At 44.2% G+C, this 25,923-nt stretch overlaps 1 protein-coding gene across 2 annotated transcripts in view; it reads right to left on the bottom strand.

Annotated features, from left to right (window-relative positions):
- Positions 1–25,923, bottom strand: part of TRIOBP (TRIO and F-actin binding protein) — a 68,333-nt gene that overhangs the window by 19,246 nt on the left and 23,164 nt on the right. The window contains exons 1-3 of one of the 2 annotated variants that reach the window (XM_063133507.1): positions 4,605–4,863; positions 2,236–2,292; positions 695–763 (exon numbers count right to left, since the gene is read on the bottom strand). In XM_063133507.1, coding sequence (XP_062989577.1) covers positions 695–763; positions 2,236–2,292; positions 4,605–4,670 — 192 coding nt within the window. In that variant the 5' untranslated portion in view covers positions 4,671–4,863. Of the gene's footprint in view, positions 1–694; positions 764–2,235; positions 2,293–4,604; positions 4,864–25,923 lie in introns of those variants that run through there. The other variant, XM_063133508.1, reaches the window with a different exon arrangement.

The raw sequence follows: 25,923 nt of genomic DNA, 5'->3' as shown, positions 1-25,923 counted from the left end.
TAAATGGAGCCTTGGTCTGATCTGGTATGGCTCTTCTTATGTTTTTATTATACCATGCTTTTCCTATGTGCTCAAATGGCATCCCCTTGTGGAATGCCCTCCCCTGAGCGGCTTGCTTGGCACCTACACTGAGCTCTTTTTCAGTGCCAGGTGAAGAACTTTTAAAAATAATCTCCAAGCTTTTTAATCCATCAGTTCTTAAAACTGTTTGTGCTTTTTTAGATTTTTACGCCACTTTTGGTTTTACTTCAGTTTTATTTTGTCTGGTTTTGTTATTGTCGTTAAAAGGTTTTTTTCTGTTTTGTTCTTTAAACACATTTTATGGTTTTTATTTTGTGAACTATTCGGCACGCTTTGCCTTTGGGCAGTGTAGAAATGTAATAAATAAGTCAATGAAATAAACAATACATGAGAATTAATGTGTAGTGGTGTTTGGACTGGGACCCGGGAGATGTGAGTTCTAGTCCCCACTCAGCCATGAAGCTCACTGGGTGACTTTGGACCAGCCAATGACTTTCAGCCGAACCTTCCTCACAGGGTTATTGTGAGGACAAAATGGAGAGGACGACCACGTGAGCCGCCTTGGTTTCCTTGCAAATGAAAAAAGGGGGAACATAAACTAAACGTATTCTCTCAGCAGTGGCCCAACTAACCCCATGCAGGAGAGACCATGCAGGTCAAGATGCTTCCTTACCTCCTCAGCGTTGGAGTCCCTGTAATATCTCAGGCTGGAGTCTGTCAGCACAAACCAGTGCTTCGTCCACTGCAGATGGAACCATTAGGGGAGGGGAGAGGGAAGGGCAAGACAAGAGGGAAGGGCCTACGTTAAAGAGGCCACAGAAGCACGTAGCACTCGTTGACCTTTCGGACATGCTTGGAAAGGAAAAGTCAACCCCAGTTCCAACTGTTCCATTTCGCCTCAAAAGACACCTCCCTCCCACCATCTCTTCAATGGGATCTAGCAGGGTGTTAAACCTAAGGTGCACAGGCCTAATCTGACCTGCCTGGGTAAATCCAGTTCTCCGGGGTCCCCCAGATGTCCCCACCTTTTCCCCAAACTGCCAAACACTTGGGTGTGGGTGTGTGTGTTCCTGGCTTTTGTGCAGTCCACCACCACCCTGCCCCATTCTAAAAGATTGAAATACCTCTCCTAAGGCATCATTACTGGCAAGAGCTTTAAGCTAAAATGTGTTGGTATTTTTTGGTCCCGCACTCATCCCTTTGCCTCAAAGCTCCTTGAGAGCTTCTCCAAAATTGGATTCAACTCGCAGGCTGAAAGCGGCTCAACAGCGTAGGATATAGGCAGCACTTGACAGGTAGCATGCAACAGGGGTCATGGAACACACAAAGCATGCTGGGTAAAGTGGGAGTCAAGCTTCTATTCTTATGAACAAGCCCCTCCCAAATTGTCAGCTGTGCATCCGTTTCATTCCATTCCAAAAGGAATTCTGGAGTTGGCTCTTGAGCCAGGTTAGAAAACCTGGGGCCCTCCAGATGTTTTGGATTACAACTCCTATCATTTCTGACCACTGGCCATGCTGGCTGGGGCTGATGGGAATTGCCCTCCAACACATTTGGAGGATAAAAGGCTACCTGCCCCTAATGTAGAGAGATTACTTTTCTGTGCTTAAAAAAAAAAAAACCAGTGAGATTTTTACAAGCATCAGACAAACAAAAGCTTCTGAAAAGCAGCATGTTCAATGATAAAGGGAAATTAAAAGTAGCTCTAATTCCTACTCCTTCAAAAAAAGGATTGCTCCCCCCCCAAATGTTGAGGGTGGAGAGAAGAAAAATAAAACTATTTGTCTTATCAGTGTTGGGGGGGGGCAGAAAATTTTCCAAGATTCTATTATTCTGTGGGGAAAAAACTATTTCATAAGTTCATTAGTAACAATGGATGGATGCCAACTGCAAATAAAATGGCTGGATTCAGACAACACAAGGGTTGAGTATGTATTGAGTTTGTGTTGTTGTTGAACCATGGGTTGTGGCTGAAATGTGGGTTATTGTGTTGTCTAAACGTAGTGGTGATAACAAACCATTCTGATTATTTTACTTGTATTCAGTAAACATACTAAATTAGATCACTCTGTAGTGGTTTTCCGATGCAAACTGAAAATGTTCTGATGCAAATAACCCTATGCAAAGTAGCTTAATTTGCACAGGAAATGTTTCAAAATTTTCAGTAACAATTCAATAACTTTTGGAAAACCCACATCACTGTCTCAGACTTACCTCTCCTGGTTCGTCCAGTATGGACATCCATCCCTTCTTGAAATTGAGAAGATCTGGCTGGAAAGAGAGACGACCACACAGAGGTTTAATACATGGCATGGGAAGAAGATATAACATATGGAAGTCGAAAATAAATCCATGAATCTGAACTCTAACTATTTATTTATTTCTTACATTTTATATACTGCCTTTTTTCCTTCTTGCAAGGAACCCAAGGCGGCTTACATCCTCGCCATTTTATCCCCACAACAAAGCTGTGAAGAAAAAAAGTTCCGTGGCAAGCCGCTACCAAATTACAGAAAATATAATATATATATATATATGTATGTGTGTGTGTGTGTGTGTGTATATATATATAGAGAGAGAGAGAGAGAGAGAGAGAAATATATGCACACACACACACACACACACACACACACATATATTACTCCCTCATCCTCAGTGGCAGGAACTTGCAGTAGATTTTGGCAGGGGTGGGGTGATTGGCCCCTAGACTGCCAAAATTTGCCCACCCTGATGAAGACGGTAAAAACCAGAGGGGAAAGAACAGATGTCTGAGGAACCCCACAAGCTAAAAGCCATTAGAAAAATACTTGGATCTATCAAATTCCTGGGGGCAGCATTTTAATAGGTCTTCCACCCTTTCTGAGTGTCTGGGTCATTAGCAGATTAAATCTCACTAAAAAATCTGATCATGAGACTATTCAAATGAATGTTCCTCCACCTTCAGATCACCATCAATTTCATGCAAATAAGTCTAAAGATATACTCAGTCAGATGTGCGGGCCCAGAGATAATTTGCGACAGGCCTATGGTTTTCATGGTGACCATGACAACCTGAGCTATTTGACAACGGGAAGGCCCCAATGTTAACTATGAGGTCACCCAAGACCATAGGCCAACCTTCTACAACCTGGTGGCCTCCGGATGTGTTGGACTACAATTCCCATCATTCCTAGCCAGCATGACCACGATGGGAGTTATAGTCCAACACATCTGGAGGGCACCAAGTTGGAGAAAGCTGTCATAATCCCTGGGGGACTCTGACATCTTATTTTACAGGTGAAGGACACCAATAGCTTTGCTTCAGAAATTGCATCTCTTCATTAATTCATCAGAATCAATATCATGCTTTAGAAAGACTGGATTCTGTTGTATTTATGTAAAAAAAATAGCTGAGTTTAGAACATATTTTAAGAAGGTGCTAATCCAATGCTATCCACCGTCTCTTAGATGCATTTCCATCAACTTTGTTTGCAAATCACAGGCCACAAGCATGAAACTTTGTCATGTCTACACAGGAGGTGAGTAAATATACAAATATTAAAGCTACCTGCCCAAGGCTACAGAACGAGTCAGATCAGAGACTACAAGCAGCCTTCTTAAAATGCAAGAGAGGCCCTCAGAGGAGCAAAACCCCTCCCACACATCTTACACAGCCACCCCTTCCCCAGCCTGCTGCGGTTGTGCCTGATCAGCGTAAACGGGGCGGATGCCATTCAGAATCAAAGCAGTTATGCCACACACTCGCTCGCGCTAGACTGCTGCACCCCAACCAGTTTGGCTTCCCAGTGCAGAACAGCTGACAGAGGAAGACATCCTTCTCGTTTCACAAAACCAAAGAAGGGCATAACAGCCACCCCCTGGCCAAACTCATTAAACATTTGGATGTGTTATATAGATTAGAAATGATAGGAAGAAAAATGAGGGACGGAAGGAAGATACCAAAAACAGTTGTCTGAACAATCCCCCTCTTTCACAGGCAAAACGCCCCCCTGCCGCCCTGCTCACTCATACCCCTTTGAATCCTGGGTGTTGATACATTCCACAACAGGTTCACACAGCTAACAATGCTCCCGGCTACCTCCCACCTCAGCACGGGTTGTCTTCATTTACTCTACTTTCCCGATAGATGCTCCTCCAAGTTGCATCCTTTTGCAGGGAGACAGGAAAGGTCTGCTTCCTTACAAAAATCAAAATTTCCAAGTAGATTGCAGCCACAATTCTGAATGTAGATCTATGGATGAAGTCTTAAAATATCTCTAGCTGGTCTATTCTCAAAAAGGAAGTTCCTGACTTTCCAAGAACTATTACTAAACCCCAAAATGTCCTTAAAAAAAAGGAGTGGACTGGCTACCATGCTCTAAGTTACACCAGTTTTCCCCAGACAGGTGCCCTCCAGCTGTGTAGGACTACAACTCCCATTACTCTCAGCCAGCCATGATGGATGTTGTAGTCCAACACATCTGGAGGGCACCAGGTTGAGGAATTCTGAGATAGGCACCATATGGGCACTCTGCCACTTTCAAAGTGTTTCTCTCCCTCTGTGGAATAGGAAAGTAGAAACGCACAAGAGGACATATCCATACCGGAGCACCGTCTGCATCAAGAAAGCCATTCATAAGTAAGCTGTCCAGAGGTCCTAACGGCCACATACTCCCCTTCAGGAAGAAGGTATCACGGGAAGCAATTCAGCACCTCCTGGAAGGGTGCTCAGATTCCCATTGGGCTTCAGATACTTCCAAGGAAGCATCTACCGGGAGCCAGGTGACTCTGCAAACCCAGCTGGGCGAAACTTTCCCTTGCTTTCATCTCCGAAGCCTGAGTTCTTGGGTTACACCCAAGCTTGTGAGCAGACAGACTGAAGCACGGACGTCCTGGCCCGCCCCAAATGGTACAACTGGATTGGATACAGGGAAGGGCCACCTGTTGCCAAACTGTGAATCCCAGCCTATCGCTGGCATACTTGGCTGGGGTGTCCGATGGCAGGGACAGGATGTCAACAGGAAGGCGCGGGGGGGGGGGAATGAAAAACTCCATGGAAAGAAGAGCCAGGTGACCTAGGCTTCCTCACTCTTCGCCTTCTGGGTTGCCAAACAGTAGGAGAAGAGCAGTGTGTGTGGGGAGAGGCCAGAGGAAAGGTCAGGCCGTCATCAGGATCATGTAAAATAAATGAACTCTGTAGGAGACAGAGGGAAAGAAGATTTCAGGGCAATTGGATAAGCCCAGTTTGTGTGTTTTAACATGGTATTTTGTAGGCAGCCCTGATCTTCCCATATGCACAAAGTGGGCTGAAAAAGGAGGAAGAAATGTCAGGCTAAGTGATCTAGTACCAAGTTATTTCAGGGTCCACCTGTGCCCATATGAGCCAACACTGACCATAGAGATCAGCTTCGGGCTTTCTAATTGATGGCCAAAACAGCTTAGGACCAGTTTATCTGGGGAAGTGCCTTCTGCCATAGGTTCCTGTCCAATTGCTAAGATTTTTGGAGGCACTTCTCTGGCTACTGAAGCTCATACTGGTGCAATGGGTGGCTACCAGGGAAAGGGCTTTCTCCATAGTGACCCCTTATCTGTGGAATGCCCTTCCCAGGGAGATCTTCCTGGCATCTTCACTGTATAAATTTAGATGCCAGGTTTCAGCAGATATTTAACTTTAATCCATTGCTTTATTGATGTTCCTGCTGGCTTCTTGGTGTTTTAAAGTAATAATAATATTGTCTTACTCTGATCCTTTTATTGTTGTATTTTTTGTTTGGTTATGTTGTTGTTGTTGTTGTTGTTTTGTTTTATGATTGTAAACCACCCCAAGATCATTCGCCCGTTGGATGGTAGGCAAATCTAAGAAATAAAATAAATAAATAAAAACAAGGGGCAGTATCCAGTGTTAGTTCTATATAAAATAGACCCAGTAAAATGAATGGGATCTGAGTTAGTCATTACTAATTAAAGTCTCATTCATTTCAATGGGCCCACTTTATTTATTTATTACATTTATATCCCACCGTTTTCCTCCAATGAACTCAAGGTGGCATACATAATCCTCCTCCTCCTCCTCTCCATTTTATCCTCACAACAACAACCCTGTGAGGTAGGTTGGGCTGAGAGTCTGTGTTTGGCCCAAAGTCACCCAGTGGGCTTCCATGTCTGAGTGGGGACTAGAATCTGGATCTCCCCACTCCCAGTCCAACATCTAGCCACTATACTACACTGGCTCTCATACAAGACTAACATTGGATACTACCCAACTAAAATCAAATTGATGGTTTAACAGGATCAAATCCTTTTCAATAATGGTTCCATGGCTGTGGGACTCCCTCTCAGGGAATCTCTGTCTCACCCCTCTTTTCCTGTTTTTAAATAGCCACTGAAGACTTCTCCGAATTCCCAAAAGGCTTTTAATCACTATTTATGCTGGCTTTCTTAGTGGTGCATTTTAAATGTTTTGATATTGTTTTTGTTGCTTTTCATGGTTTGTTGCTAAGCCACCACATTCAGTTTTGTACCTTTAAAAGGCAGGATATAAAGAATAAATGCAAACTGCACACACAGGAGAATGAGAATTCGAGAAACCTTCCTCCTGGCCTCCTGGGGAAACTGTGTATCTGAGAATGACATTCAATTGCAATTATTTAAAAGATTTAAGCTGTACTTTATTTATAAGGAGGATTTCTAATCCACCCTATCAAGGTGCCATTAAAAATTTTAAGCCACAAAACACTGATAATAATAAGTGCAGCAGCAATAATAATAAAATCAAAACTAACAATTAAAACCATGTAACACCATTCACACAACAGCACCCCATAAAGTCCTGATCCTATCACAGGCCAAGGTAAACAAATAAGTCTTTAGTGCCCACTTGAAGGTGTGTAATGATTGGACCTGGCAGACATCAATCGGAACAATACCACAAGTGGAGGGCCACTACTGAGAAGGCCCTATCCCTTGTACATACCCACCAGCCTAAATACGTTGACAAGCAGCACACAGAGTCTCTGATTTTGTCTTGAATGTGTACACAACTTAGCTCACACTTGAATTTATTTAGTATTATTTATTTTATTTGTTACATTTATATATTCTACCTTTTCCGCCAAGGGTGCATACATGATTCTTCTCCTCATTTCCATTTTATCCTCACAACAACCCTGACTGGTAGGTTAGGCTGAGAACTAGTGAATGGCCCGAAGTACACCCAGTGTACTTCCTGGCCAAGTGAGGACTAGAACCCAGATCTCCTGAATCCACTCTAACCAGTACAGTGCACTGGCTCTGGACAGTATTTGTAACCTAGAACTATGCCCCGAGCACATATCACCCCCACCACAACCAATCGCCTTCTCAACGTTTCAGATCTTCAGTACTGCTATCGTGTTACAAACTCATGTACAAACGTTGAGTTAAAACCAAAAGGCCTCGCTTCACTTGGTCAGCAACAACGCAGGAATGAAAAGGTAACAGGAAGCCAAGAACACATGCAGACAAGTGGGAACTGATAAACACAAACACAGTCTAAACATTTGCTGGAGCATGAAGGCCAAAACTATTACTTGCGCACTACGTAGGCAGAGGGAGGGGGAGTGGTGAGTACTAGAGTCACAATAACCTTGTTTGAACCTTTCAAAAAAACATTATCAGAATGTGTTAATTTAGGAATTCAGTGCTAATTTTGCTTCTGAAAAAGCTAAGGAATTAAGGTGACAAGTTACTTCATACCAACCATCATAGTAAAATGACAAAGAGCAACAAGGAATAGCAGTTACAAAGAAATAACAAAATGTGCAGTAACTGTGCACTGCTATGAATATTGTATCTTACCATTATTATTATTTTTGCCTTTTAGCTTAGAAAACAGCAAGTAAGACAAGACATGACAGAGGTTATGAAATCTTGCATGATGTGGAGAAAGTGGGTAGAGAGACACTCTCATAATTATAGAACAAGGGTCATCCATTGAATGATTCAGGACAGACAGTACTTCTTCACAAAGCATATAGTCAAACAAAGGAATGCGTTACCACAAGGTGTAGTGACAGCCGCCAACTTGGATAGTTTTAAAAGGGATTAGACAAATTCATGGAGGATGAGGTTATCAATGGCTTCTTGTCAGGATGCTTATATATTACCTCCAGTATCAGAGACAGTATGTCTCTGAATACCAGTTGCTAGGGGACATAAGCAGGAGGGTGATACTGATACTAGACTTCCCACAGGCATCTGGTTGTCCACATTGGGAAACAGGATGCCGGACAAGATAGGCCTTTGGTGTGATCCAGTTCGGCTCTTATGCACCCAATTTTTGGTTTAAATCAATGGAACTCAACAGAACTGGCAGTAATCCACAAAATACCATTTCTGGAACATCTCCGTTGACTTCAAATTGGTAGGGATTGCAGCTTGAGTTTCCGTTAACACTATGGGGATCAAAGCCATATTTCAGGGGTCCCCAATTGTTTTGAGGCAGTGGCAAATTTTGAGATCTTGTCATGGGCAATCTCACAAAATGGCTGCCATGGATGGCTGCCATGGTGGACATGGCCAGTCACAAAACACACATTTCCCAGAAGGCAAGCTGGTGAGGCTAAAAGAAATGTGACTTGCACAAGAACCTAAAAGTACAAGGCAGAGGTGTGGTCTGAGCTCTGAAACACAAAACCTCTTTTTGAACGCTAATAAAAATGGTACAGAAGGGTAGCATTCCACTTTGCATCAAGTCAGCATCCCAGTTAAAATCACTATCTACACTATCACCACCACCTTAAGAAATAAAATAAAAATCAGGAAGGGCAGGGAGCCTAGTGGGCACCAAGACAGGTGTCCATAAGCACTATGTTAGAGACTACTGCTCTTTGATCCCAGAATCTATCCATACCATATGTCTTGCATCCAACATTTGTTGTACCAGGAGCACCCTGGCATCACCAAAACCCAGATAACCATGCTGCTCATATCCATTCTGCCTTCCAGGAATCCTCTATCACATTCCAAATCAACCACCAATGTCCACGTTGCTATTTCCCAGAAATAAACAAAATAAATACATGAGGAATTTTGCAAGAAAATCCCTAGGCATTTAGATGGCTACAGAAGCATGAGCAAACGAACAGCAAGCAATTATAACGGAGCACTCTGGCCAGTTACACCCAGATTTCATAATGGGCGAAAGGAATGCAGTGTGTATAACATATTTGCATTTTGCAGCCAAAATGTTGTACTGTGTTTCCATGGCATTTTAAGTCCAAATAGGCCAGGTTGTCATGTAGATTAGAAGTAATGGTAGTACTATTCACAACAAACATCAAAGTAATGAGATGGAGCACATTTATCTAACAAAGACACATGGTGTGTCAGGCATTTTTTGCTCTGTGGAAAAAGATGAAGCATAAAATTAGACCATATTTGTGGGCGACACTAAATCAAGAAGAACAAATTGCATGGGGAGCAGGCAGTGGCTTCTGCACTTTCCGGTTCACAGGCAGAAAGGAAAGAAAGAAAGAAAGAAAGAAAGAAAGAAAGAAAGAAAGAAAGAAAGAAAGAAAGAAATATGAAGGCCACTTGCTGCTCTCATAGCTTAAAATGTAATGTTATCCCCAAGTATTTGACCTTTATTTCTTAACCTTGTATAGGGATGGTGCCTAAATATTTGATGCAACAATTGCAGGAAAGATTCTTACAGAAATAAAACACTGTAAAGGTACCAATCAACATCTCTGCTGAAGCAGCCTGGCTAAAACCCCAGCTGCAGGAATGATACCAACTGGGGCTTTGTTTCTAAAAAGCACACAACGGGACTACCTGAAGATGCAGCCTTCTAAATAAGACCACACAGCTTAATAGCCCATACAGATCTCGATTAAGTCGCCTGCCCAAACAAAAGAATTCATCCCTAGGTGAGAGAGCAGGTGCCAGGGTCACAGGCAAGGTAAATAGCATCTGCTTTCCACTCTTTGGTACTGTGTGTCCTTCTTTTAGGGGACAGAAAACAACCTGTGGTCTCAGGTAGTTCTGTGCCTTCCATCTTGCAGGAAGTCTGTGCTCAGGCTAGGGAAGTCAGCAAGGAGCCACTTTTAAAGGCTCAGTAGAACGAAGCTGGAGAATCCCAAATGTACAGCAGCTCCATGTTTCCTGCATTTGATGCTGAGGCTAGTCGTTTAGCTGAAGCAGCAAAATCTCAATGCATCAGACATTACCTTAGAAACACAGGATCAGGCCAGACAGTTTATACGTCTAGCAGAGCATTGTCTACATCCACCTTCCCCAACTTGGAGACTTTCAGATGAGTTGGACAACTTCTTTTTGTGACCCACTCAGATTGCTTTGGCTATTGGGCGGTATAGCAATCTAATAAATACAACTTCCATCATCTCCAGCCAGCATGGGAAGTCCAAACACACCTGGAAGGCAACAGGTTTGGAAAGTCTTGTCTCCATCCTCTCTGACTGGAAGCAGCTCTTCAGGGGCTCAGGACTTCACCTGATATAGCCTTTCCCCAACCTAGAGTGTCTCTAGGTGTTGTGGGCTACAATTCCTATCACCCCCAGCCACCATGGCCAATGGTTGAGGTGATGGGAGTCATAGTCCACAACATCTAGAGGGTCAGGTTGGGGACGGCTGTGCTACTCAATCTTTTTAAATGAGGATGCTCAATTAAGTCTTGAATTTCGAAGGAGGAACAGCTAGACTCTGAGTTAACTACACTCCCAAGCGGTCATTTTCATCTTAGGGCACCGAGATGCCGGTACATATAGAAACAAAAATACTTATCTGAGGGCTGAAGGGGCTGCGTTGCAGGAAGAGATTAAAAAGAACTCAATATGCTTAGCCCCACAAAAATTGAGTCTACGGGGGACATGATAATAGCATGCAAGTATGCAAAGAATGTAAACACCAAAGAAGGAAAGGAATTGCTTAGGATGGCACAAATGGGTAGAACAGGACAAGAGAAAGAATGCTCATAAGACACAGAAGGATATGTGAAGCCCAGCCGTGCATGAGAAGTAGAATAAAGAGGCAGTCCAAAAACTCCCAATAGACGATAAAGTATCTCACATGTTCTCAGGAGACTTTGGGAGACCTTTTTACTGTTGTTTTATACTGTTGTTTTATACTTTGAATGTTTTTAATTTTTGTGAACTGCCCAGAGAGCCCCGGCTATTGGGCGGTATAGAAATATAATAAATAAATAAAATAAAATAAAATAAAATAAAATAAATACATTGGGCCTGTTCAGACAACACATTAAGCCATAGTGAGGCCACTAACTCTTTTGCAGCAAATGGTTGGTAAGCGTGTTTAAACTGTGGTTATATAGCTACCAGGGTTAGGAATGATTCACATGACATACTAAGCCCTAACATTTATCTCAAAATGTTTAACCACTGTGGCTTGGTGTGTCATCTGAACAAGGTCATTAAGGCTGAAAACGAAGTACCCCCACTCTGAGGCCTAGCTGGCTCTGGAATGTTTTCCACCAGGAGGCAGAGATGAACCGTCACCAGATGGACAGATAGATGATAGTTAGGTGGGTCACAGTTGCCTGTGGCATAATCGCAGCCGAGAGCAGCTGAGTGCAAAGGATGCAGGAGTTCTGGATTCAGCTGTGAGGGAGTGAGGATTTAATCCCAACCCAGCCATAAATCATACTGGCTTTCTGGCAAAGTTAATATCTGCTTGCTTACAATGACTTCCCAGGTTGTTCCAAGGATTAAAATGGCACAAGCTTGATCATGAATTGGATATCAGCAGCCATTATACAACAATTTGTAGCAGGACTATTAGGACAGCCTTATGCTCTCCTGCCCCATGCCCATTTTCAACTGGTGCAATTGAAGGAGGAGGTAGCTCTCTGGAAAAGTGGAATATTTGCAAGTCTAAATCACACACACAACATGGTAAAACCAGTCAGTTCAAATTTAAATGGACAAAAGTTAAGGCAAGCACAAGGATTCTCCATCCCATTACCCAAGAACTCAGTGACATAACATTCAGCAAGGTTGGTGCAGTGAATAAAGAGCCAGATTTGATCTGGAGGATATGAGTTTGAGTCCTGACTCTGCCTTGGACTGATTTGCCTGAGGCTACACAGTCAAACGCACTCTCATCCGGATTTTCCAGTGTAGGAAATAAAGAACCTACTTCCCAAGACATTTGTATAGATGAATATTCGATACAAAAGACAGTGCCAATTAAAATGCTTTGTACTGGATAAAGGAACATGAATGTGTGGCTGCTATGAAAAAGACAAATTCCGTGTTAGACATAGTTAGGAAATAAATTGAAAATAAAACTGCCAATATCATACTCTCCTTATATATATCTATGGTGCAACCACATTTAGAATACTGTGTATCATTTTGATCACCATACCTAAAAAGGATATTGTAGAGTTGGAAAAAGTGTAGAAAAATGGCAACTAAAATGATCAAGGGGCTGGAGGAAAGGTTAAAATATGTGGGATTGTTTAACTAGAAAAAAGCAGGGCATGGCATCATACATGTGTACAAAATTATGCATGATGTGGAGAAAGTGGATAGGGAGACACCTTTCTCCCTCTCTCATAATACTAGAATTTGGGATTATCCCATGAAACTGATTGATGGGAAATTCAGGAAAGATAAAAGGAAATACTTTTTCACACAGCACATAGCTCAGCTATGGAATTTACTTTCACAAGCTGCAGTGATGGCCGCCAATTTGGATGGCTTTAAAAGGTGATTGGGCAAATTCATAGAGCGTAAGGCTATCAATGGCTACTCGTCTTGACAGCTATATGCTACCTCTAGGTTTAGAGGCAGAGTACCTCTGTACACCAGCTGCCGGGGAACATGGGTGAGAGGATGCTATTGCATTCATGTCCTCTTGTGGGTTTCCTGTGGGCAGCTGGTTGGCTTCTGTGTGAACAGAATGCTGGACTAGATGGACCCTTGGTCTGATCCAGCATGGCTCGTCTAATGTTCTTATGTAATGGACCTGTAAAAAAATTGCCAGACTATAGACAGGCAATTATGACTGATATATTTTTTTTATCCTTAAAAGGCTCAAATGGATTCATGATCACTGTGAAGTCATGCCAAGGCAAACATCAACAAGGATGCCCTTTGCAGAAAAGAACCACTTTTAACCAAACTGCATAATCAATCTTTTAAAAAAATAAAATAAAAAAGCAGAACAATTTTCCTTTTTTTTTTTTACCAATATATTGATTATTTCTGAGATTCCTGAGCCCCTTGAATGGCACATCTTTCCCTACAGCCTACAAACTCTTAAAAGAAAGCCCCATCTATGTTTTGCCAGGGAATGATTGAAAAATATTTAGGATTCACAATCTCGATCAAGTCACTCTCCAGTTCACCCCAGCTGAACACCCCACCCCACCCACTGAAAAGCAAATAGTACTTTGTATCTAAGGCAGGCTGGGGAAAAACAAACAAGTGCTTTATTAAAAAGGTTGTGGGGCAGATAGGGATGAGATAAGTAGGATGCAATATTTGTTATAAAGAGAAAACCAAACATTACATGCTGTTCCAAGCTTAGACCTTAACCCTGACAACTTCTGTTCTTCCGCAATAAGGCATAAGCAGCATAGCCCAAGGACTGAGGAACTTCTTAATGCTCCGTTATCCAGCTGCTGAGAGCCTGGCTCCCATAATGAGCAATAATTTCATGAGGTTCACAGCCTGTGAGACTGCTCTGGCTCACCTCCAGGACTTCGCAAATTCTGCCAACACCAACTTTTCTGTGGCCTCTTGTTGTGCCTATCTAGCAAAGCCGTCGCTGTGGTTCAAGTGTGGGAGGAAACCCACTGTCATCCATGACCAAAAATTGCTACCACTCAAGAAACCAAATCAGCATCAGAACATCAGAAGAGCCATGCTGGGTTAGACCAAGGGTCTATCTAGTCCAGCATACAATGTCCAACCAGCTGTCCTCAGGAAAACCACAAGCAGTGCAACAGCACCCTCCTACCCATGTTCCCCAGCAACTGGTATACATAAGTGTACTGCCTGATACTGGAGGTAGCATATAGCTATCCGGACTAATAGCCATTGTTAGCCCCCCTACTGGGTCCATTGGGACTAGTAGCCATAGATAGCCTTCTCCTCCAGGGATTTGTCTAACCCCCTTTTAAAACCATCCAAATTGATGGCCATCAGTACATCTTGTGGTAGCAATTTATATAGTTTAACTATGTGCTGCGTAAAGAACAATGTATAGATCCGTACCATTAGCCACTTTAAGCATGAACATAAAAGGAAACATATAGATTTATTGAAATAAAGTAAGCAGAAACCAGAATTGTGTCAGATGGGAGCAGGGTAGCAGAAAACCAAGTAATAAAGCTGAGCTACAAATATTATTGAAACTCCCACCCAAAATAAGAGGCTGGATGGCCATCTCGAAGGGGTGCTGTAATTGCAGCCTGCATTATAGTTCCTGCAATGATCAGGGGTCAGACTATATGACCTTCAAGGTCCATTCCAACTTGAAAATTCTAAGTTTCCTATTAGTAGGCATCACTCTATCACAGTTGTCCCCAATGTGGTACCCTCAAGGTGCATTGGGCTGCAGTTCCCATAATTGCTATCCAGCACAGCCTATGGCCATGCAGGCTAGGAATTATGGGACTTGCAGTCCAAGCTGGGGAAGGCTGCTCCATCATGTACCTGTTGGCTGGATTTCATCTAGAGACATTCAACAGAACGTAGGTGAGAACAGTAACAAAAGAATTAGGCCAGCCTTTCCCAATCTGGTGCAGATGTTTGGGACTTCAACTCCTACCAGTGACAGCCAGTATGTACAGTGGTCACAAATGCTGGGAGTTGTAGTCAAAAACATCTGGAGAGCACCAGGCTGGGGAAGGCAGAGTTAAGCAGAGGAGGTGGAAGGCGGTACGGAGGGGGGGGGACTCTTCCTCTTTTTTCTGTGCCTCCTAATTTCAAAGTCCAAACTTCTCTGCTAGGTACACAGTTATCTATGCTTTGTGGTGTTAATGAATGAAGCTTTATTGAATAAGTGGTGTTACCCAGCCTCACAATGCAACACTGCAATGCCAATAATAGCACATCACATACAAACCACATCAACAACGCTATTTTAGACAAATGGAGGGGGAGAAAACCAACCACTCATCTGGTTGCCCATCACATACAAATCATCCTCAGGTGACCAAGATGGACTACTTTGTAATCTGGGTGTTGGGTGTCTCCATTCCCACCCATTCACCCACATGCCACAAATGGCTAACAAAAGTTTGGGTGCACAGGCTAGCTAATAACTTTTCTGAACTTATTCAAAAGAATGGGATGGGGGGAGCTCGTCATCTGTTGGGAAACCTTTCTTAGCAGACAAAGAAAAAACTCGCAGGGCTGTCAAAATCATTAGGATATTGATCTGGCCAGGTGAAACTTGGTATACAGAGTACAACGAACCCCGATTTCTTATAAAAGCTGAACACAGAATATTTTGTAAACCTCTCTCTCCTCAAAGAGGGGTGGGGTAGGGATGGGGATATGAACCATTCACCAAAATGGAGAAGACTATCAATGGCTATTAGTCCAGATAGAGGCAGTATGACTATGTACACCAGTTGCTGGGGAAGTTGGGCAGGAGGGTGGTGCTGCACTCATCCTGCTTATGGGTTTCCTGTGGGCAGCCGGATTACGTGGACCTTTGGTCTGATCCAGAGGATGTGGAAGAGGAGACAAAAGGCTTCTTTGCTTCCTAATTTCGAAGTCCAACCTTCTCTGCTAGGTCCACAGTTACCTATGCTTTGAGATGTTCCCCAGCCTCACAGTGCAACATGACAACGGCAGTATGTTCCTTGAAATAGTTACAGAATTTCAAGACCAGCAAAGCCCTATTCAGGCATTCCCTTTGTGTGTAAGCTCTACATGGCTGAAAGGGGACTGGGGATAAGCGTGCTAGCTCCGCCCCTTCCCCCTCCTCCAGTGGAAGACAAATGTTTGCAGAACAGAGCTTCTACTATCTGTGGAGGCTTTCTCCAAGATTTTAGAACCCTGGACAACACCTGAATAGGACTCAAAAGCATAAATTGGGTAGACACTAATTAATGACAAGTTGATTATTAAGAGTATCTGAAAATGGTGGATTTAAGGAAAAACCAAGAGTAAAAAAAATTGCCTCAACTCAGGCTTAGATTTGCGGGTGGGCATTTGTAGAAGCAGCTAGGAAAATGCATCAATGGTGATAGAATGCAAAAAAAACAAAAAAACCCTTTACTAATACAGACCAAGCCAGCTCCTAGCTTGGCTTCTTGGGAACTCTCAGTCCTGTCTAGACGAGGCATAGGCAACCTAGTGCACTCAAGATGTTTTGGACTACAACACCCACAATCCCTGACCATTGGCTCTGCTAGCTGGAGCTGATGGGCATTGTAATCCAAAGCATCTGGACAGCAACAGGCAGCCTACCACATGGTCTTGACACTGTGAAGAGCAGGCGAAGGCAAGCAGCGGGTAAAGTTATGTTGCCACAAGCATCATCCCCATTCTGCCCACCCATCGCATGCTTCAACTACACCTGGGCTGAAGGAAACTGAAAGAGTTTGCATACCAGGACCCTAAAGCATCTGAGAAGGCATGCTTATAGTCTGTAGCGTGACTGGACTGGCAAGTAAAGCATCTCTCTCGCTTCTGCTTCTTCAGAAGCAGCCACGAGCGACTCTCCCCTTACCTGTGCACTACAATCACAAGAGGCATTCCCACTCCTCAAGATACATCACTAGCTGCTAACAACAGGCTCACAGAAGCGCCTCTGTTTTCCCCCTCAAGGCACTGCTACCTCAGAAATGAGTAGTACATTCTGCAAATGACCATTGACGCACTCACTTCTGCCAACCATTGGCTGAGCTTTGCAAGCAGGAACCCCCTCTGTGAAAAGGATCCTTAAAGAGTGTTAAAATAAAATGACTCCGAAACAATTGGTCCCATACTCATGTTTCCCGTGCAAGCCACGTTCACATAACAACTTGGGTTAAAACAAAGCCTGAATGCCAGCACTGCTCTCATGGAAAGAGTTAAAGGAGAAAAGAGGAGTAATAAAGCGACAGAGACATGGTGAAACATTCCACACCAAGGGGGTGTTCAGTCGTAATGCTAAACCATAGTTTGGCATATTGTGAATGAGCTGCCTTGTGCTCACGCGCTCCCTCCACACATGGCAATCAGAAATGTCCAAGCCTTACTTGCACCTAACAGTAGTTGGCAGTTTCACCATAAACAGGTAAACTATGGTTTGGCCATTCCATCAATACACATAAACTATGGCTTGAGATGCCCTGCAACCAGGATAACAAGTTGATCCTGTTTTGCAGGCCACTGCAAACCATAGTTTACATGTTAAGACAAAACAGCAAAAGCATGGTTTGCTACAACACAGGGATCAGACATCTCCAAGGACTGTGCACGAAGGGAGGATGGTCAACCAGAGTGCCTGAGGCTCTTCCCAGCTTGTTCTTGTAGTGCCAAATGGCTTGGCTTTACAGCTGAACAACCCCTACAGGGGCTGAAGCCATAGACGACTGGTTTCCATGTAGTTTTAGGCATACTGCTGTAGGGTACTATTTCCTAAGCCATCTTTCCCCAACTTTGTGCTCTCCAGATGTTTTGGAGTTGTCACCCAAAAGATATGGAGGGCTCCAGGCTGGCGGAAGTTGTGCGAAGCTGTTAGCTACTCATTCCCTTTGGTGAAACATTGAGGAATATACTCTTGTAACACAGAGTTTACAGTACAGAACAGAAGGTAGATCTCCAGATGTTTTAGACTTCAATGCCCAGAAGTCCTGACCTACATTGGCCAATGGAATGCTGGGAGTTGAAGTCCAAAACATCTGGACATCTACCTTCTGCCCACCTCTGGTTACAGTTTCCATTCTACCAAGATGTGGACTTCTTCTTAAACCATTTTCTGTATTGGGAAGAGCAAATAGAAGAAAGCTAATCACCACTCTGTACAGCACCATGTACACTGATGTTGCTATACAAAATAATAATAATGATGTGACCTTGCACAGGCACTCACAGATACTGAACCTGGAAAGTGAACGTGCTGACAAAAAGAAAGAAAGAAAAAGGAAAAGAGGCATTGCCTACTCCAGTCTTGCGTATCTGATGAGATGGAATCTAACACTCCTAAAGATTAAAACAGCTCCCTTTTCTGCACTGCCAGGAAAGGCTTGGCTAAAGACCAAAAGACATCCACACACACCCCAACAAAAGCAGGGAAAATGCAAAATAAACATGGAAGGGAAGGGCTAGCTGGGTGAGGATTTATGCCACTGTTAGGATTTACATGGCGGGGGAATTCTATAGTTTTATTCTTAGGCCTCAAGAGGGGGAAGCCGTTTTCACATGTCAGTTTCTTTCCCTCTCTCAATCAGCAGTTTTCCTTGGCCTGGGTGCAAGGCAAGCTGGGGGGGGGGGGGGAGAAGAGGAAAAGGAGTGGTGTCTCCAGGAAGGATAGGAAGGGCGGCAGGATATTACAGGACTGTAGGAAGTGCAGGCAAAGCTCAAGGTCATGCCTTTCCCCTAATATGGATGTGCAATCGCGGAAAGCTTCCATTCTCCACACAAGCAGCCATAACTCAATGCTGCGAGCACCGCTCCTTAGACCAGACATCTCTCACGGCCCAGCCAACCTCAACATTTCCCTTCAACATTGTTTCCCCATGAAACACACACCCTGGAACGTAGAAAGCTTCCTCATACTGAATCAGACCATTGGTCCATCTAGCTCAATAATGCGAATACTGACTGGCAACTGGCTTTCCAGGGTTTCTGGCAGGATCCTCGCCCCTAGCTCCACCTGAAGAAGCTGGTGACATGTATACATTTGTGTGTCACATACCTTCCCCAACCTAGTATGTTCCAGAGGATTTGAACGACAAATTCCATCAGCTCCAGCCAGCCTGGGTCAAGGATGATGGGAACTGTAGTCCAAAACATCTGGAGGGCACCAGGCTGGGCAATGTTGTAGTTTGTCAACCTCCCCTAACCTGGTGCCCTCCAGGTGTTGCACTACAATTCCCACTATCCCCAGCCATCATGGCCACCAATAAATAGGGTCATGTCTTAGGCAGGTCTGCTGCACAATCAGAGGAATACATGGTTCTCCATGTGTCCTGGGAGGGAGAGTGATATGCCAGATTTTACAAAAATTCAGCCAAGTGCTCTAGTTGGTTCATCATCAGCTCTCCCCACAAATTGTGCACCCCTCCCCGCTCACCTGTCCCTCTAGACCATCCCTCTCCCAGCTGTCCTTTTTCTTTTTTAACAGATGATGGGACAGAAAGGACCATTGAAAACTTGTGTGGAAAGAGAAAAAAGACACATGAACAGGAGAATTGGAAAGCAAACAGGAAGGCGAAGAGGTGAGACAGACCCAGAGGCTACAACTTCCTAATCCTTTGGCTGCTTTTAAAAGGAATACCCTTGACATATTAGTACATCGACCAAGTTTTTTTTAAAAAAGGAACACACACAAGCAGACGAAAGGCTCAAGGCTTCAGGAGGCTTGTCCAAAATCAGCATAATGTTCATCTCCAAAACTTGAGAGTTGATCTATTCCACAACTGTAGCACCACCCACCCCCAGAAGGCCAGGGTGGATGGGGGAGGAAAGGGACTGGAGTGGGAAGGACTGCGTTTGTGCAAAGCTCACTTCTTGACCACCTCCGAACGCCAAATAGATCCCTCCCTAGACATGCAAACAACATTTCCCTAACTGAGTAGCAGAACTAAACATGCAAACAACATTTCCCTTACCCAGTAGCAGAACCAGCGGCTCTTCCTGGTTACAAACATGCCTGGTTTACAGAAAGGTTGGGGTGGGGGTTGAGAAGGAAAGATATAGACCAAGGAAGATCTTTCGCGCTTCTCTTTTTATGAAGTTCATAACCTTTTATTGAGACAAATTTATGCCATCGTTCAAGTTAACACAGAAGTCTTTGACCAGGCGCCTGATGAAGAATCCTGTTTAAAAATGATGATAACGATAATAGTAACAGAAACTCGAAAAACTGGCGCGCGTCTCTCCCAATGGAAGGCGGCAAGTAAAACAGGGATCGCGTTACCTAATATGTCGCGCATCGAGCCCTCCGAGGCAAAACACGGCAACAGAATACACTGTGCCCGTGTGTTTGAACGTGTGAACCCCACCAACTTCTGTACACTATGAGCAAATGCTAAACCTAAAAGAGGGGCAAACCAGCTAGGACGATCATATCCAGGTCAAGGGTGTTGGGAGTCCTGAATTAGGACTGGTTTTTTGTGATTTCCATATCTTTGTACAAGCCTGTAAAACCTGGAAGAAACTGAAGACTCAGCATCAGTCAATCAGCTTAAAGGTCAAGTTTGCAGCTGGACTTTATTGAATTATTGGGATGATGCAAAAGTCTAATTGTCTTGCCATTGCCAATTAGTGGTTTCATCATTTGTTCAGGGAAGTGTATATAAAGAGAGTTTTGGAGCTTTGTAATCAGATTAAAATATTCCCTCTCTACTGATGTGAGCCCTGCTGTAATCTGTATGACCAAGTGTGTGAGTATGTTGGTGTAAATTTGTATTGCCATAAACTGTGTTATTTTCTATCAGTAAAATACTTTATTTTTGTACCAAACTAAATAGACTCTGTCTTGAAGTTAATTTGGTCTTTGCTGACTTTCATAGTTAAGACCCGCTGCTATTCTGCTAGTTCACTGGTATAGTGAACAAAAGGGTTTATAAAATATATATAACCCTCAAGAAAGGGAACCCCTTAACAAGTGGGATCATAGGCAGAGGAGTGGAAAGTGGGGGATGCATCTTAGACCCCTATTCTCCCCGGAAAGGAAAGCCTACCTACGGGAATCTAAATCTTGGGGTGATATCCAATGTTAGTGCTACTTAGAGTAGACCCGTTGAAATGAAGGAGACTTAACTCAGTCCCATTTATTTCTGTGGATCTACTCTAAGTAGGACTAACACCGGCTACTACTCTTGAAGCTGAGGGAGCCAGCCTGGGACGCCGTAACCCCTACCTGTACACGCCTTCCAGCCTTTCAAAGGAACTTGTGCTCAACTATGGTGGGAGGTAACGAAGTTGCCCAGAACAGGAAGGCCAGTGACTTACCGTCATGCTGCCGGCTGGCCTGAACGGCTACCAGTCTCCTTGTACGTTTTAAAAGCAGCCAAATCCAGAGAAGCTGTAAGCAGCGCGACCACCGCCCGCACCGAGGTCCATCGCCAGGGCTCCCCGCCTCCCTCTCCCAGCCTGTTCGAACCTCTCCAATCCGCCCAGCAGAAAACTTTCTCTCCCCCTCCGCTCTCGCTCTCTCCCCCTCTCTCTTTTTCTTTAAAACTTCCTGGGAGGGTCCTTCCCAGCCAATGGGAACATCTCCAATGGGAACTTTTGCGGGGCTCGAAGTTGCAAGCAGCCAATGAAGGCGCAAAGAGAAGGAGACGGGGTGGAGCCTGGCTGCCCAAATGCAAAAAATAATAAAAGAAGGATAAGGGCGCTAGCCAATGAGGTGGTGATGGGGAGGCAAGACGAGAGAGAGAGAGAGAGAGAGAGAGAAGACGACGAAGGGATACAGCAGGGCAACTGGGAGGGCCTCGAAAGCAGAGAGGCGCCCGGGAGTCCCCTGTCCGTTGCGGAGCGTGTGCCAGGCGGCGCTGCCTGCCAGCGCTATCAAGCCGTGGATGGAGAGAGAAAAGGAAGACGCTGCCAGGCGGCTGTACACTGGCTGGCTGGAGAAAGTAACCCAGCATTTATGCACGGCCGCAAGGCGCGCACACGCCCCCAGCTAGAAGCCCAACAAGAGTTGGCAAGATTTGAAAATAGCTTCGGCTGCGGTGCTTCCAGACGAAGCTTTCATTGATTGGTTACATTTCTATCCCGCCCAAGCCACTCGATTTAATGCTCAGTAGTTAAAGGCTGAGAGTCAGTGACTGGCCCAACGTCAACCAGTCAGCTTTATGGCCCAGTGGGGAACAGAACCCGGATCTCTGGGCTTGTAGTGCAACACTCTAACCACTACACTACATCACAGTTGGCCCTGCCTCATTCCTCTCTGTGTGTGTCCGGACAATATCTTTTACTTGTAACCTTACATGGTTTTCTTCTTTTTCCTTTAACACATTAATCTGTTGGGGAGGAAAAGATGGAACACCTGCTAAATGCCCTTCTGACTGCTGGCGGCTGATCTCCTATGACCCCCTTTCCATATTCCCAGCGTACTTCCAGACCAGCACTGGAATCACTCTGCCTCAAACATGGGCTTTTATGGGGGTCCAAATAAAACAGTTTTACATTTGTACCCATTTCTTCCATCTCCCCCCTCCTCCGCCTTTCTTACCAGCAAAAAACCCGTACAGACAGAATAACTGCATAATTCCTTCAGACTGGTAGCACTAGAAAGCACCCCAAGTCTTGCTCCCATCGTGTCTTCTAAAGTTGGGAACTGGGGGAGGTGGAGGCATCTGGTTGCAATTTATAGAAATGAAAGACCCTCTGGGACCCTCTGATGAGGCCTTATATCTCTACATTCCTCACATCCAAATGTTAACGCTGTAAAGAGGAGGGGGCAAGTTATTTAGCAGGGACTCATGATGGCCTTCCCCAACTTGGTACCCTCCAGATGTTTGGACTTCAGCTCCCAACAGCCCCAGCCAGCATGGCCAATGGTTGGGTATCCTGGGAGTTGCAGTCCAAGACATCTGGAGGATACCAGGTTAGGAAATGGCAAGTTTAGCTGGCAGCTCTTTCTTGCACAACTGGCATTCTGATGTTCCCAATGCCCCAACCAAAGGCACACTCACTGCCATTGAAAAGCAATGGGACTCACTTCTGAACAAGCCTGGACAACATCAGGCTGCAGTGTTTTCTCAGAAATATGTAGCCAAAATAAAATTTCCAGATTTTCCATTGCCTTTCCCTAGACCAGAGATAATAACAATTGCACACTTTGCATACAGCAACAGTACAGGAATGGTAAAGAATAGTAATAGTTCAGAGTAAGAGGAAGCCCATTGGAGTAGGATTTTAGTCTCCTAAATCAAAACACAGAGACTTGTGGCACAGTAATTACCAGCGTCTGCACTTTCTGCATTTCATTTCCCCCTGACCTCAATGTTTATATCCCTACCCCACAACCATGTGTATATGTACCTGTAACTTGGGACAACCATGTATTGGTGAAGTAGATTGTACGCCATGAAAGCTTATGCCATAACATATTTGTTAATCTATTAAGGTTCCACAAGTCTCCGTTGTTTTACCTGCAACAGACTAACATCCGCCTGGAAACTAAATCAAAGATAGGTAACACTTTCATGCCTATTAACACAATGAAGGTTAAAATTCCTTTGTTGAAAACACATGCACACAATTACATCCAGAGATCAGATACATTTGGGCATACAGAAACCCACCGAGTCCTTGAAAAATAGTGACTAAAGAGAAACAAACATTCTATGAAGAACACAGGCTCCCCTATCCACGGCCAGCACCAGAGGTGTCTAACACCATAGAACTGATTTGCACACTGGAACGTTCGCTTCGATACTGTTATGCATCTAAGTGCATTTGTGTATACGGACACATCCTTGAATCTCCTTAGGGGATCAACCTCATACCAAGAATCATAATACCTAGAGAGTTTTAGGTATGCCATAAAGCTAGAAATGGTAAATATGTGGGCTGGTCCATGAAGTCACGGAGAGTTGGAAGCGACTGAACGAATAAACAACATAGAACATAACTTCTGATCTTTCTTCTGTCACTTTCATCAAGAGATAAGTGTAAAGATTTCTTAGCATTTTTTTTTTGCACTTCCTCATAATTCTTTCAGAAGGATAAAATGCCAGCAATGTATGTTTATTCCACTACCCATTTGCATTGTATACTCCATTCTTCCTCCAAAAGAACTCAGAGTGGTATAAATGGCATTCCCAGGCCATCTCCTATCCAGACACTATTAGTCATGCCAAGACTTAGGGATGATAGCATTACCAGTCAAAAGGCATTGTACAGCTATTCCCCCCCCCCCCCCATCAGATTTATTTTTCTGGTAAGGAAAAGATGGAGGAAGCTCTGGGAAAACAAAGGAGACTTACAAACAAACAACAGGCATAGAGTCACGCAGACTAGATACTTAAAAGGGGCAGACTCCTCCATGGAAGTGCTGTGGGGAACAAAAAATCCCAACATTAAGAGTAAGCTGATGGGATCTGAGCTCGCAATGACTGACCAAGAAAGAGATCTTGGGGTCATCGTGGACAGTTTGATGAAAATGTCAACCCAGTGCACAGCTGCTGTGAAAAAGGCAAATTCCATGTTCGGCATAATTAGAAAAGGAATTGAAAACAAAACTGCCAAGGTTTACTCCCATTAAACAAATCTGTGGTGTGACCTCATTTAGAATGCTGTGTATTGTTCTGGTCACCTTACCTTAAAAAAGGTTATTGTAGAGCTGGGAAAAGTGCAGAAAAGGGCAACTAAAATGATCACGGGGCTGGAGCAAGTCCCTTATGAGGAAAGGTTACAACAGCTGGGTTTGTTTAGCTGAGGGGAAAAGGCGACTAAGAGAAAACATGTACAAGATTATGTATGAAGTGGAGAAAGCAGAAAAGGAGACATCTCTCTCTGTCTCTCTCTCTCTCTCTCATAATACTAGAACCCAGAGTCATCCCATGAAGTTGATTGGTGATTCAGGACAGATAAAAGGAAGCACTTCTTTACACAATACAACAGTTGCTGGGGAACATGGGTGGGAGAGTGCTGTTGCATTCATGTCCTGCTTGTGGGTTTCCCATGGGCAGCTGGATGTCCTCTTAAGTCAACAGGATGCCTGCCTAGATGGACCGTTGGTCTGATCCAGTGTGGCGCTTCTGTTTTTTATGACATCTGGACTCCTGTAAAAATTCTATGAATGAGGCAGTGTGATTGCACAATAAAAACCTCATCTGGGAACACTCTTAGTTTGATTTGGAGAAGTGAAATTGTTTGGCGTCTTCAGACTATTTTGTGGGTTATATCCGCTACTTGTGGTGTTTATACTGTTGTACAACACTCGTTATGCTGAAGAGGATCCTTCTGCTCCTTGTCAATTCCCCTAGAGCGGGAGTCCCCAACCCTTTTTGGTCAGCGGGCACACTCTGAATTCTGAAAGAGTGTTGCAAGTGCTCCCATAAAATGGCTGCCCTGGAGGCTAATCACAAAGCATCCATTTCCAAGGAGGGCACCCTGGAGGCTGTCTACATGCACCCAAAGCCCCGCAGTGGCTGCTAATCCATGCTGCATCTATAATACGACGCAGCCGCATATTCGCAGCCACTACAGGGCTTTTCCTGGAAACTCCGAAGAAAAAAAGTCAGGGGCTTATCCCACTTTTTTTTCTCGAGCAAAGAAGTACGGTGTATCCTCCATCTAGCCTCGCTCCAGTGTCTCAGTGGAGGCGTGGATGGGTGGATGGCAATCCCTGATTGGTCACCATCTGCCAGGCAGATGACGGGGTGGACCCGGACCCGGAAACCCTGCGCTTTCACTGTGGCATCAGGATTAACTGCCCCGCAGCAGCAAAAAAACAAACAGGTTTTAAGCTCATTGTGGCGGGAACCTGCTGCCAGTTAGACAAGTATCTTTCCTAGGAACGTAAGTACAAGGCAGAGGTGGGGTCTGAGACCCAAATCACATATTTGCCCTCACCTACTCTAGCCACCCACACTATCTTTTTTTTTTCTTTTTTCTGGGCATCCTTTGAAATGAGTCACTGGGCTACCTGCCATGTTTATTTCCTAAAAATGCCTCTGGGATGCAGAAGGTTTTTGGAACTAAATATGGCACTGGGGTCCAGCACTTCACTTTGCAGCATGCTAGCCTCCCAGCTATTGTTTTTAATTTAAAAAAAAGC

This window comes from Elgaria multicarinata, chromosome 9, assembly GCF_023053635.1.
Source record: "Elgaria multicarinata webbii isolate HBS135686 ecotype San Diego chromosome 9, rElgMul1.1.pri, whole genome shotgun sequence".
Lineage (NCBI taxonomy): Eukaryota > Metazoa > Chordata > Lepidosauria > Squamata > Anguidae > Elgaria > Elgaria multicarinata.
Note: the sequence above shows the minus strand (reverse complement) of the source record. Positions and strands in the feature narration are given on the sequence as shown.